The sequence below is a fragment of the Herpailurus yagouaroundi genome, unplaced genomic scaffold, assembly GCF_014898765.1.
Source record: "Herpailurus yagouaroundi ecotype Mexico unplaced genomic scaffold, PumYag 161, whole genome shotgun sequence".
Classification (NCBI taxonomy): domain Eukaryota; kingdom Metazoa; phylum Chordata; class Mammalia; order Carnivora; family Felidae; genus Herpailurus; species Herpailurus yagouaroundi.
This window is the reverse complement of record NW_024412402.1, coordinates 16,108,672-16,120,227: the sequence shown is the minus strand read 5'-3', so window position 1 is coordinate 16,120,227 and position 11,556 is coordinate 16,108,672. Positions and strand designations below refer to the sequence as shown.

At 44.5% G+C, this 11,556-nt stretch overlaps 1 protein-coding gene across 6 annotated transcripts in view; it reads left to right on the top strand.

Moving 5' to 3' along the window:
- The window catches only part of SIAE (sialic acid acetylesterase), a 42,884-nt gene extending 31,337 nt beyond the window's left edge, over window positions 1–11,547 (top strand). For 5 of the 6 annotated variants that reach the window (XR_005792966.1, XR_005792965.1, XR_005792964.1 and 2 more), the window contains 4 exons: window positions 4,545–4,699; window positions 5,704–5,893; window positions 7,246–7,901; window positions 10,587–11,547. Coding sequence is in view for 1 of the 6 variants with exons in the window: in XM_040483385.1 (XP_040339319.1) it covers window positions 4,545–4,699; window positions 5,704–5,893; window positions 7,246–7,497 (597 nt within the window). In the remaining 5 variants the exon portion in view is untranslated. Of the gene's footprint in view, window positions 1–4,544; window positions 4,700–5,703; window positions 5,894–7,245; window positions 8,063–10,586 lie in introns of those variants that run through there. The other variant, XM_040483385.1, reaches the window with a different exon arrangement.
- Window positions 11,548–11,556: the final 9 nt, after the last annotated feature.

Sequence of the window (11,556 nt, the reverse complement as noted above, 5' to 3'; positions counted from 1 at the left end):
GGTCTGTTGGGTGTTGTGTGGGAAGAAGCAGTGTTGCTCACTGGGTCTTCTCGTGAAATTCCATTGTGAAGCTTCAGCACCTTTTATCGTTTCATATGTGAAAGCAGATTTGCCGAGAGATAAGAGAACTGGAAATGTCCCCTTAATTCCAGATCACACCCCTTCTGCTGCTGTCGCAACCTCACCAGTGTTTTCCTGATGATTTTCTAGTCTTTCTGGAACAGGTCAAGAAGCAGAAAACTTCCTGTTTTCAAGCCTTCATTTGGCCACGTTTGTCCAGGATGATCTCAGGTATTTGCTGGCCATGGGAGTGAGAAGGCTGTGGGGAGCACTCTCTTCATCGTGTAGCTCCCCTGATGGGGACAGAAGATTTCAAACGGGGCCCAAAGACAGTGGTTGCTCGCCCAGGACGTTTGCCAGCATGTGGTTTGACTTACTGTTAGATCATGGTTTGTAAAAGAGGGATAATAGGTTGATGCCTCTCATTGCCTGGACTGTGGCTAAGAATAAGTTGCAGTCTACATCAGAGAACATGGTGATATAAATATCAGAGAATTAAGGAAGGAAGAAAGAGTGGGACCACATGCGTCATAGTAGTATTGGAGAATTTTTCTGGGAGTCTCTGTCCTTTGCAGGAGTAGGAGTCTATCAGTTTTTAAAAATTAAATTTTTTTTCTTTGAGAGAGAGGGAGAGACAAAGGTAGAGGGAAGGAGGGAGGGAGGGAGGGAGAGAGAGAGTGTGAGAGAGAGAGAGAGAGAGAGAGAAATTGAATCCTAAGCACGCTCTGTGCTCAATGCGGAGCCCAACACCAGACTCGATCCCACGACTCTGGCATCATGACCTGAGCCAAAATCGAGAATCCTATGCTCAATGGACTGAGCCACCCAGGCATTCCAGGAGTCTATCAATTTCAAGTTTAGATGAAAGTGTTTACTCAGTATGTTGCAGAGTCAGACAGCTTCTTACTACCTTTACTGCTCCTGCACTAGTGTAAGGTGCCATCATCTCTTCCTTGAAATATTGCCTCCTTACTGGTCTTCCTGCTTCTACCTTTCCACCCCCTTTAGGATATTCTCAACATTTCAGTTAAAGTGATCCTTTGAAATGCATGCCGTATCAGAAGGCTCCAGTGGTTCCTCCATATGAGTGAAGTCAACAAATGATGTCTGATCTGCCCCTACTTTTCTTTGCCTTGCTCACTCCACTTCAGCTATGCCGGCTGCCTTACTGTCTTTAAGCACACTAGGCTTACTCTGCCCTAGAGTCTGCCATTTCCCTTTCCTTCTGCCTGGAAAGTTTTTTCACAAGTATATTAGTTTTCTATTGTAGCGTAAAAAATCACTGCGTGTTTAGCCGCTTAAAATAATGTTACATACATTTGTTATCTTATGGTTTTATGGGTGAGGAGTCGGGGCATGCATGGCTTAGCTGAGTCCTCTGCTTGGGGCTGCGGTGAAGGTGTCGGACAGAGCTGGGGTCTCATCTGAGGCTTGGGTTTTCTTCCAAGCTCAGGTGGCTATTGGTAGAATTCATTTCCTTGAAGCTATAGAACTCATGGCAGCTGACTTCTCGAAGGCCAGTAGGAGTCTCTGACTTATGTACCCCATTTTAAAGGCTTATCTGAATTGGGCTCTCCACATACTCTTCTTTTGGTTTCTTTGAAGTCAGCTGATAGAGGACTTTACCTACATCTGCAGAATCCCAAGCAGATAATTAGGTGTTACAGATTCTGAAGGATGGATACTGTCTTTTCCCTGTATTCCATCCCGTATCCAAGGTGATTGCCTGCTTCTGTCAGTTTGTCTTTTAGGTTATCTTATTCCTGCCCATCCCATTCCTACTGCTATCCTAGGTCAGGCCTTTCTCTTATGTGTCTAGAATGTTCTAGTAGCTTCTGAACCAATCAGTCTCTGTTTTCGGGCTCTTCACAGGATCATTTGCATGATCACTAGATTAATCCTTTGAAATAGTCCTTTTATCATGCCAATAATTTCAGTGGCTCTCTAATTTCTTTTTTTTTAAATGTTTATTTTTGACAGAGAGAGAGAGAGAGAGAGAGAGAGAGAGAGCATGAGTGGGGGAGGGGCAGAGAGAGAGGGAGACACGGAATCTGAAGCAGGCTCCAGGCTCCAAGCTGTCAGCACAGAGCCTGACATGGGACTTGAACTCACGGACCGCGAGATCATGACCTGAGCCGAAGTCGGACGCTCAACTGACTGAGCCACCCAGGCACCCCGGCTCTCTAATTTCTGAATTGAGGTGAAATTCATATAATGTAAAATTAACCATTTTAAAGTATTCAGTTCAGCAGCATTTAGTACATTCACAGTGTCCTCCAGCTGTCACCTCTACAGTGATTCCCTGTTGCTTATAGGTAAAGTATGAATTCTATCCAAACTCTTGCCTCACTATCTTTCCAACGTTGTCTTTCCTACATAAACCCTCAAGTTCAGCTCAGTTACTCTCTCTTGCTCTCAAAATTGCCCTTTTACTTCCTACCTTTTTACATTATAAGATTCTAACATGTCCTATTAGTAGTGGTTGCTTATATTTTCTGGGCCCATCCATTTTTTCTTTTCTTTTCTTTTCTTTTCTTTTCTTTTCTTTTCTTTTCTTTTCTTTTCTCTTTTCTCTTTCTTTCTCTCTTTTTCTTTTCTTTTTCTTTTTTTACATATTTTGAGGCCATGTTTTCTTATAATAATAAACTTTGTTCTTATGCAGAGTACTTGCTGTCTTTGGCTCCAATATAACATTCAATCCATGCTATTTTATACTATTGTTTATTAACTTCTCTTTAAAGCATTTTTAAAAATGTGTATTTATTTTTAGAGAGACAGAGTGTGTGTGAGTAGGGGAGAGGCAGAGAGAGGGAGAGTGAGAGAATCCCAAGCAGACTCTGTGCTGTCAGCACAGAGCCCGATGCAGGGCTCCATCCCATGAACTGTGAGACCATGACCTGAGCTAAAATCAAGAGTTTATGCTCAACCGACTGAGTCACCCGGGCACCCCTTGTTTATTAACATTTCTTATGTCTAGGTCTGTTCCACCAACAAAGCTGTGAAGTACTTGTGCTGGTTAGCTACTGCTGTGTAACAGATCTCCTCAAAACTCCATGGCTTAAGATAACTATTACTATAGCTCATGTGTGGATAGCTGGGGTTTGGTTGATCTTGGCTGAGCTCCACTGAACTCTTTCATATCTCTGTGGGTCAGTGGCAGGGATGGGGCCGAGTGGGGTGGGGGCTCTGCTTTCTCCTGGGTATGGTTGGCATGGGTCAGAAGAGGCAGCTCTGTTCCACAGCTCTCCTCCTTCTCCAGAGAGCCATAGGCTAGCCTAGGCATGTCCTTGTCATGGTGACAGCAGAAATGTGAAGGAGCCAATGGGACCACTCAGGTCTCTTGGGCCCTAGGCTAAGAACTGACACACCATAACTTGTGTTTCAATCTGTTGACCAAAGCGAACCATATGACTGAGCTCAGAAAGTGGTAGGGAAATACACTTTGTTTTTTTAAGTTTATTTATTTTGAGAGACAGAGCAAGCAGGGGAGGGGCAGAGAGAGAGGGAGAGAGAGAGAGAATCCCTAGCAGGCTCTCTACTGTCAGCATGGAGCCCGAAGTGGGGCTTAAACTCACGAACCGTGAACTCATGACCTGAGCTGAAATCGAGAGTCAGATGCTTAACCGACTGAGCCAGTCAGGTGCCCCTATACTCGTTTTCTTAGTGGGAGAAACCACAAAACCATATGGAAAGAGGCTGTGGATATAGGAAAATGTGAAGAATTGGGGTCTTTGATGCAATTTACCACATGTTCTTGGCAGATTCCTCTCTGCTTCCCTACAGCACTTGACCATGTTAAATACAGATGTATCAGTTACCTGTTGCTTTGTAACAAACTTCCCCCAAACTTAGTGGTTGTAAAACATCAGCCATTGTATTTGCTCATGATGCTCATGATTCCATGAGTCAGCCAGGCAGAGCTCAACTGGGATGGTTCATCTCTGCTCTAGGAGATGCCAGCCAGTCTTGCTCATGTGGCTTTAATTTGAACTGGAGCCTCTAGCGTTCACATGACTGGCCTCTTGGCTGGGACTGCTGGGACAATAACCCCTTTCTCCCCTAAGGGTCTTCCTGTTTCCAGGGTCCCCTTCTCCATGTAATTTCTCCAGCAGGGTAGCTGGGCTCTCTTTACATGGCCATCTCCAAGTTCCAAGAGAATGAAACCAGAAGCTAAGGGCCATTGAGGCAATGACTCAGAAGCTGCACATCACTTCCCCTGCATCCTGTTGGTCAGAGAAAATCACAGGCTTCTCCCAGATTCAGTAAGAGGAGAAATCGACTCCACCTCTTGATGAGAACAGGGCACAGATACACTGTGTGGGGTGAGGGGAATTGAGCCACAACAGTAAGACACTCAGTAAATATTTGTTGAATGGTATTTGAACAGATTAATGAAGCAGAAGCAGGGTCTATATATGAAAAAAAGACTCTGGTGTAGGATTCTGATGCAGTAAAATTCTGATGCAACATTCTCTACTTTCCAGTTATCTTCATATTTGTCTGCAACCTCAGATGATAAATTTCCCCAGATCCGTTGGCATCAAACAGCAGACTTTGGCTATGTCCCCAACGTGAGGATGCCCAACACTTTCATGGCAGTAGCAATGGATCTCTGTGATAGGACGTCCCCTTATGGCAGGTATGGGTGCTTCTTGGGCTTTGCTTGAACAATAATCTATGTTCTTTGTCTGTGGCCTTCATTCTGATGTTCACTTGTGAGGGGCAGAGAGTGGGTGTTATGAGGATTGGACCTTCGGAGCCTTATCTATCATTTACACTGGGGATGTGCTGCAGTAACTCAACATCTCAGCGCCCTGATGAGACAACATTTTATTTCCTGTTCACAATACATGTCCAAAGAAGGTCAACAGAGAGGCTTTGCTCGTTATAGTCATTCACAGATGTAGAGTGATGGAGGTTCCAAGTTGATCTGGGCTCCTGGTCACCTTAAAGTCTCACACTGGCAATGAAAGTAATGCATGTTATTTCTACTCACATTGCATTGGCTCAGAGCAGGTAATATGGCCATGCCTGGCTTCAGCGAGAGCAGGCACGGAATTCTTCCATCAACTCAGAGGAGGAATAAAGGGATATCTGTGAACGGCTCCAATGACTACCACACGCTTGCTGTGGGATACAAGGGGATTTGAAATATGAAATGGGGCCCACACAGTGTCTGGTTTATAGTGAGAACTTAAATGAATATTTATTTTTGGACCAATGAATATTTATTGATTGTCCTATCTGAACCTGGAGGGTTTTATTCATTGAACATGTGAACACCTGATTCAGATGAAACGCAGGACTGCCAGTGGTTGGAGTAAGTTTAAGTTAGCTCTCCTAGGTTAGTTCCAGTGCCTTTCCTCTGTCACTCAGGGACCTGTATTCCTTCCTTCCAAGTCATCTGCTATTTCAAGGTTTCTAACCCATAGGATGCCCGGAGCCCCATTATGGTTACTGTTCACCATGTCTCTTAAGCTGACGAGCCATTGACCTGTTAGATTCAGTCAACTTTGTTCTTACCTTCCTAAAGGGTGCTTTGTATAATCCTTCCCCGCCCCGGGCGCGGGGGCCGGCCCCGGTGTGAGATGTGGCTATTGTTCAGTGAAAACCCAAAGTTCTCTGCCTGTTCTTTATCCGTAGCATCCACCCTCGAGATAAACAGACTGTGGCCTACAGGCTGCACCTGGGGGCCCGGGCTGTGGCCTATGGTGAGAAACTGATCTTTCAAGGACCACTGCCTGAGAAGATGGAACTCCTGGCTGACAGGGGGCTGCTAAACCTCACATATTCACAGCAAATCCAGGTGAAGAAGCAGGACAAAATATTTGAGGTGAGAATAGCCAGAACTTAATAGGGGTTCATCCTGGGTTGGGAGTCAGGATTTCTCCACACTGAGGCCCATCATCTCTTTAATTGTAACATTTCTGTGAAGGGGATCTTGGTTTTTGGCGGGGCTGAGTTTATCTCAGAGGGGTGACTAAGTAGCTATTAATTCTTTAACTTAGGGGCAATTTTGATAGGACAATCAAGGGAAGGAAAATGAATCTACATTAAAATATTCCTTTTGTTTTTTCGCTCCCAGAGCATCCATCTTTGCTCTGGCAAGGGCCTGCAGCTTTATTTGTAGGTTACCTTTGGAAGATTCCTTATTCCAGAGTGTTTCCCTCATCTTGGATGTCTTTTTATGTCACAGTATCGCAAATTCTGATAGTCTTTTGAGTTTAGTGTTTCCTTTGAGAGGCTTAGCTTGGGAATTTGTAGCTCATTGTAAATTAATGTAATGAAACTACTTTCTTCTAGCACGTAGCGAGGATCATTCCACTGTGGAACTAGGGCTAATAATTAAAGAGCTTATGTAGTCCTTCTTCCCTAGTTGGGGGTGGGGGTGAGGCATTCCTATTGGAACATGCAAATGAGCTTCTTTGGGAACCAGGAGGCCATTAGGCTGGTTGGAGGGGGTTGCTGTATGAAAAGAGGGCACTGGAGGGAATGAAAGAATATTAAAGACAGACTTTAATTACACGGGTTTATCCTTGCTCCTCCTCTAGAGTCCTAACTACAACATTCACAGGCCTCAGGGCAGCGCTTGCCCCACTGAGCTTCTTTGGACACTGGGTTTTAGGTAGTTCTAGCTCCCCAGACGTCTGCGTTCTGACTTCAGTTCTCCCATGGCAGAACGGCCTGTCACCTGGACCCAGAATCATAGTGGGGAGCAGGACAGAATTTAACCTGGGGTACTGAAAACTTCATGTCCCCTTCCTTGGATTGCTTTCTGGTTTGAGAAAGGCTCTCTGTCCAAGGTTCCTTTGTGCCCCTTGTTCGTCGTCCCCGGCCCCTTCGGGAGTGCTGGAGTTGTAGCAGCAGCTGGACTGCCCCGCTCCCTCACTTCCTGCCTGCTATGCTGTCTGGTCGGAAGGCTCACAGCAAGGAGGTTCAGGGGAGCCCTCTCTAAATGCTCTTTGTGATTATGTTTCCTTGTCTCCCTCAGTAATTTAATATTTTTTTAAAAATTGATTTATTTTGTCACAGGAACATTCATTATCACACCAACCTGGGTTTGGGTTTGTTCTGGTTATTGTAGGAAGTGGATCCTGGGCCAAGAGTGGCTCCTTCTGTCCCTTGTGGTCTCTTGGAGTATCCTAACTGACCTAACCGTTCCTATTTTTCTGATTCTCTTACTAGATCTCATGTTGCAGTGACCGTCAGTGCAAGTGGCTCCCAGCTCCCATGGGCACTTTCTCAGCCCAGACCCTGGCCCTGAATGTCAGTTCTTGTCGCGGCACTCCGGCTGCTGTTCGCTATGCCTGGACCACGTGGCCTTGTGAATATAAGCGGTGCCCCCTGTACCACCCCAGCAGCACCCTGCCGGCTCCTCCCTTCATCGCTTTCATGACAGACCAGATCCCTGGAGATCTCAGCAAGCTTGCTAAATGATTTAGCGGCATTGCGATCATTACCTTGGACATAAGTGTGCGTCCTTTCGATGTGGGCATTTAGCTGTTGAAGTGATGACAGCTATAGCTTTTAAAGGCAACTAATAGAAAAGCCGCACTGGACAGCTCTCAGCTAGCACTTGGCTGTGTCCGTGTTCTGAATAGGCGATGAGCAGCGCTGGCAGGCTAATGAGATGCTTGCCTCTTGTCCCCTAGTCAGCCTAGGTGTCTTGCCAGACTAATTCCCAACTACAAATGGAACTTCAGTGTCCTTCACTTCCCTGTGGAGAGTGCAGTGTCTAACACTTTTGTCTACTTATATCCAGAACCGTGGAAACTCGTGGCTGGAAAGGGTTTGAGGGCCATGTGGGCCAGCTCCTATTTATGTCTTCTTTACAAAATCTGGTAAGTGGTTACTGAATCTCTGTATAAAGTTTCTAAACTTCCCAACAGTTTTTTCTTATGTGGAGATGAACTCTTTCTAGGCCTGTTTGTGTTCTGCCTTAAGCCAAAGCCAGTTCTGTTCCTTTCAGTCTAATAACAATAACGTGAATGTTTGAAACCAACAGGAACTGTGTGCGTGCATCTGGGGAGGTGCGAAGGGGCTGCTTTAAGGAATGAGGAGAAAGGGTGAGGTGGCGGCGGCCCAGGAAGGCACTCAGGCAGTCAGTGACGGGTGGGGGAAACACGGGCTCAGGAAAACATGGCAGTAGAGGTCACGGACAGGCAAACAGGTTAAATACAAATCTCAGCCTTTCTAAGGTAAGAGGTTTACCTCTAAAAAGGATAACCCAGATGGAAGAAAAAAGAGGCTGAAAATAAAGCTACACAATAAGCATTTAGAAAAATAATCCAGATGGGACAAATGTGAAAGTGGGCTTCTGTGACTGTTAAGAATCCTAATGCAAAAAGAAAAAAACCAAAAAACATAGCACTACTGCTTATTGGTTGATTAAAAACAGCTAAGGGCACTTGGTAATTGTGTCCTCTATTAGAATTTGGAAATAAAAGTATAATCATTAGTGACGTGTAAACATTTATAGCCCACCAAAACTGGGTTAGGAACGGTAAATGTGCTTTGAAGCATGAGGAAGGAGGAAGATTTATTTGAGTAGCTTCCACTCCCTTAATGGGAAAAATAAGAACTAGAGTAATAAGCACCTGACCCCAAGGGGTCCTGGTGTAGCGCTGAACAGCAGGAATAGCTGTCAGTGTCAGGATTTATTTTAGTAAGAAAACAAAACAACTATGCAGTATACAAAGAACTTTGGCTCCTCTGAGGACTTCCTAGTGTACAATTAACTCCTAACACCCATACTTTGACCTCATATGCCTCTGGCCTAAGGGGAACCAGGGACCTGGGAACAGACTCCTGAGAAATAAATCTCCGGGTCCACCCCTCCCCTGTGCCAACACACATTCACTCATGGGCTGTCCTAACTTGTAGGCAGCTGGACATGGTCAGGAACCCCATACCCAGGCTCCTTTCGTAGTGCACACAGTGGGAGATACTAGGTTTAGGTAGTGGATATACTAATGAAAAGTCATGTGAAACTTTAAAATTTTTTTTAATGTTCATTTATTTTTGAGAGACAGAGACAGCGCGAGCAGGGGAGAGGCAGAGAGAGGGGGAGACACAGAATCTGAAGCAGGCTCCAGGCTCTGAGCTGTCAGCACAGAGCCTGATGTGGGGCTCGAACTCACGAACTGCGAGATCATAACCTGAGCCGAAGTCGGACACCAGACCGACTAAGCCACCCAGGCACCCTGTGAAACTTTATTTTTAATGGCTGAATGCTTTTAAACATTCTGTGGAAATTCAGTTAATTTCCCAAGTGAAAATAACTTTTTAGTATTTGTAAAATGAAATTTATAACTATTGTAGATTTGGACACAAACAAAAAGAAGAAACAAGTAAAAATCACCCCAAAATCCACCATTTGGCAAAAAACATTTAATATTTTGGTAAACATTCAGTTGATTTGCTTGGGTTATATTTTATACACTACATGTCATACTATTTCGTAATCTGTTTTTGGCTTATTCTAGTAAAATAATTTTCCTATGTAAATTGAATATAGTGTTTTAGTTTGTGGGAGCCCCATACTTTATTTAACCAATTTTTCCATTAGTGGACACAGATTTTTTTTTTCCAATTTTTCCGTTAAAACGAATACAGTGATGAATGTTACATGCAAACATCATACTGTACTTTCTTCCTTAGGATCCTTAATGTGAAATAACAATTTTAAGGATTAAACATGTTTAAAAGTTTGATACCTGCAGCTTAACTCTCCTGAAGGGTCCAACAGTTTACATTCGCACCAAGGCACAGTGCCATTTACGCTCTCCCACTGACACTGGATAGTGTCAGATTTCACTCTTAACCAATAGATGAAAAGACGTTTTAAGTATACTGGGGTGGAGGGAGGCTCGTTTTTTTTTTTTTAAAGAGTTTTTTTTTTAACGTTTATTTATTTTTGAGACAGAGAGAGACAGCATGAACGGGGGAGGGGCAGAGAGAAAGGGAGACACAGAATCGGAAGCAGGCTCCAGGCTCTGAGCCATCAGCCCAGAGCCCGACATGGGGCTCGAACTCACGGACCGTGAGATCGTGACCTGAGCTGAAGTGGGGCGCTCAACCGACTGAGCCACCCAGGCGCCCCGAGGCTCAAGTTTTTAAAAAGGATGATCTGTAGTAAAACATTTTACCTTTATTCCATGTACTCCCTTCATGTGTGTACATGTGATTTTTATATAAATACATACATATATTCTACAGTTGAAACCCAAATTTCAATTTTTGACATGTGATGCATTCTATTAAGTTATAATTGTTTTAATTTTAACAGGTGTAGGTCTTACCTCCCTAAGTTTAGGGACAACTGATGGGTTGAGATCTGTACTTTGAAAATTACTCTTCTAGAAAAGCTACAAAGTAAATACTCTTATTAAAGCAAGCAGTGCAATAACTTAAAAAGATCTTAATCTTTCTTAAAATGAGGTTCTCTTGTATGTGTTTTACTCAGAATGTAATACAATGGAAAGATATTTGCTCTATGGTAAAAGCAGCATATATCATTTCTGTAGGAGTGCACATATGTCCAGCCAACGTGTGCAGTGAAGAAAGAAAAACATTAAAGCATGAACAGCTTTGAGTAATCCCCCTTTTATCCCAGGTTTGGTGTTATCCTAATTTTATTTTTTTGTACTGTAAAAGCTGCACAAACTTATAGAGACCAGAGTTAAGAGCCATACAATTACTAGCAGTTAACTTTCGTTTCTGATACTTCTGCTGCCCATCTGTTCCTAGGAAACAAACCCCTTCGTGTTGTCCCTGGTCAGCAGCTACGAACTGCAGCACAGTGACAACTGACACTCCTTCCTCGTTCTCCTTCTGGGGTCCTTCTGTTGCTTCCTTCCAGCTGTCCCGGTCCCTGGTTGGACGGACAGCAGGGCCTCCCATGCGGTACTGCTGGGGTCCAGATGGGGTGACGCGGTAAACCTGTACCTTAGTGGCACGGGCAGGGTCCAACACATTCGGTTGCACAAAATACAGAGTCAAGTTATTAAAGAGCTAGTGAAGTGACTGGGTGAGCCTGTGAGGGAGGGTGGGAGCGCCCCTGCCCTCCCGGCATGTTGTATCTGTGCCATCATGTGGATTCAACGTATTCAGCTACAAGCACATTCTCGGGTAAGGAACGGCAAAGAGCCGGTAGGAAGGATTACAGAGGACTTTTGGTTTCCCTTGAAGGATATGAAGTGTGAAGAAAAAGATGAACGGCGTGCCTTGGGCCAGCCTCTCTGGCTTGGGGAGAAGCAGACTGGACTGTGATCGTCCAGACATGGAAATGAAGCAGCTGCTGGGGTAGCAGGGGCTGGGCCTTCATTCCTGGAGCTAGGATCAGAATCCAGGTGGAAGGCTGGGACTCCTCCCACCTCTCCCTCCTGAGTCTGCAGCCTGTTTTCATTCCGGCTTATAGAACACTTAGGTTTGCTCTACCACTTCGGGCAGAGCTAAGCAAAAAAAAAAAAAAAAAAAAAAAAAAAAGAAAAAAAG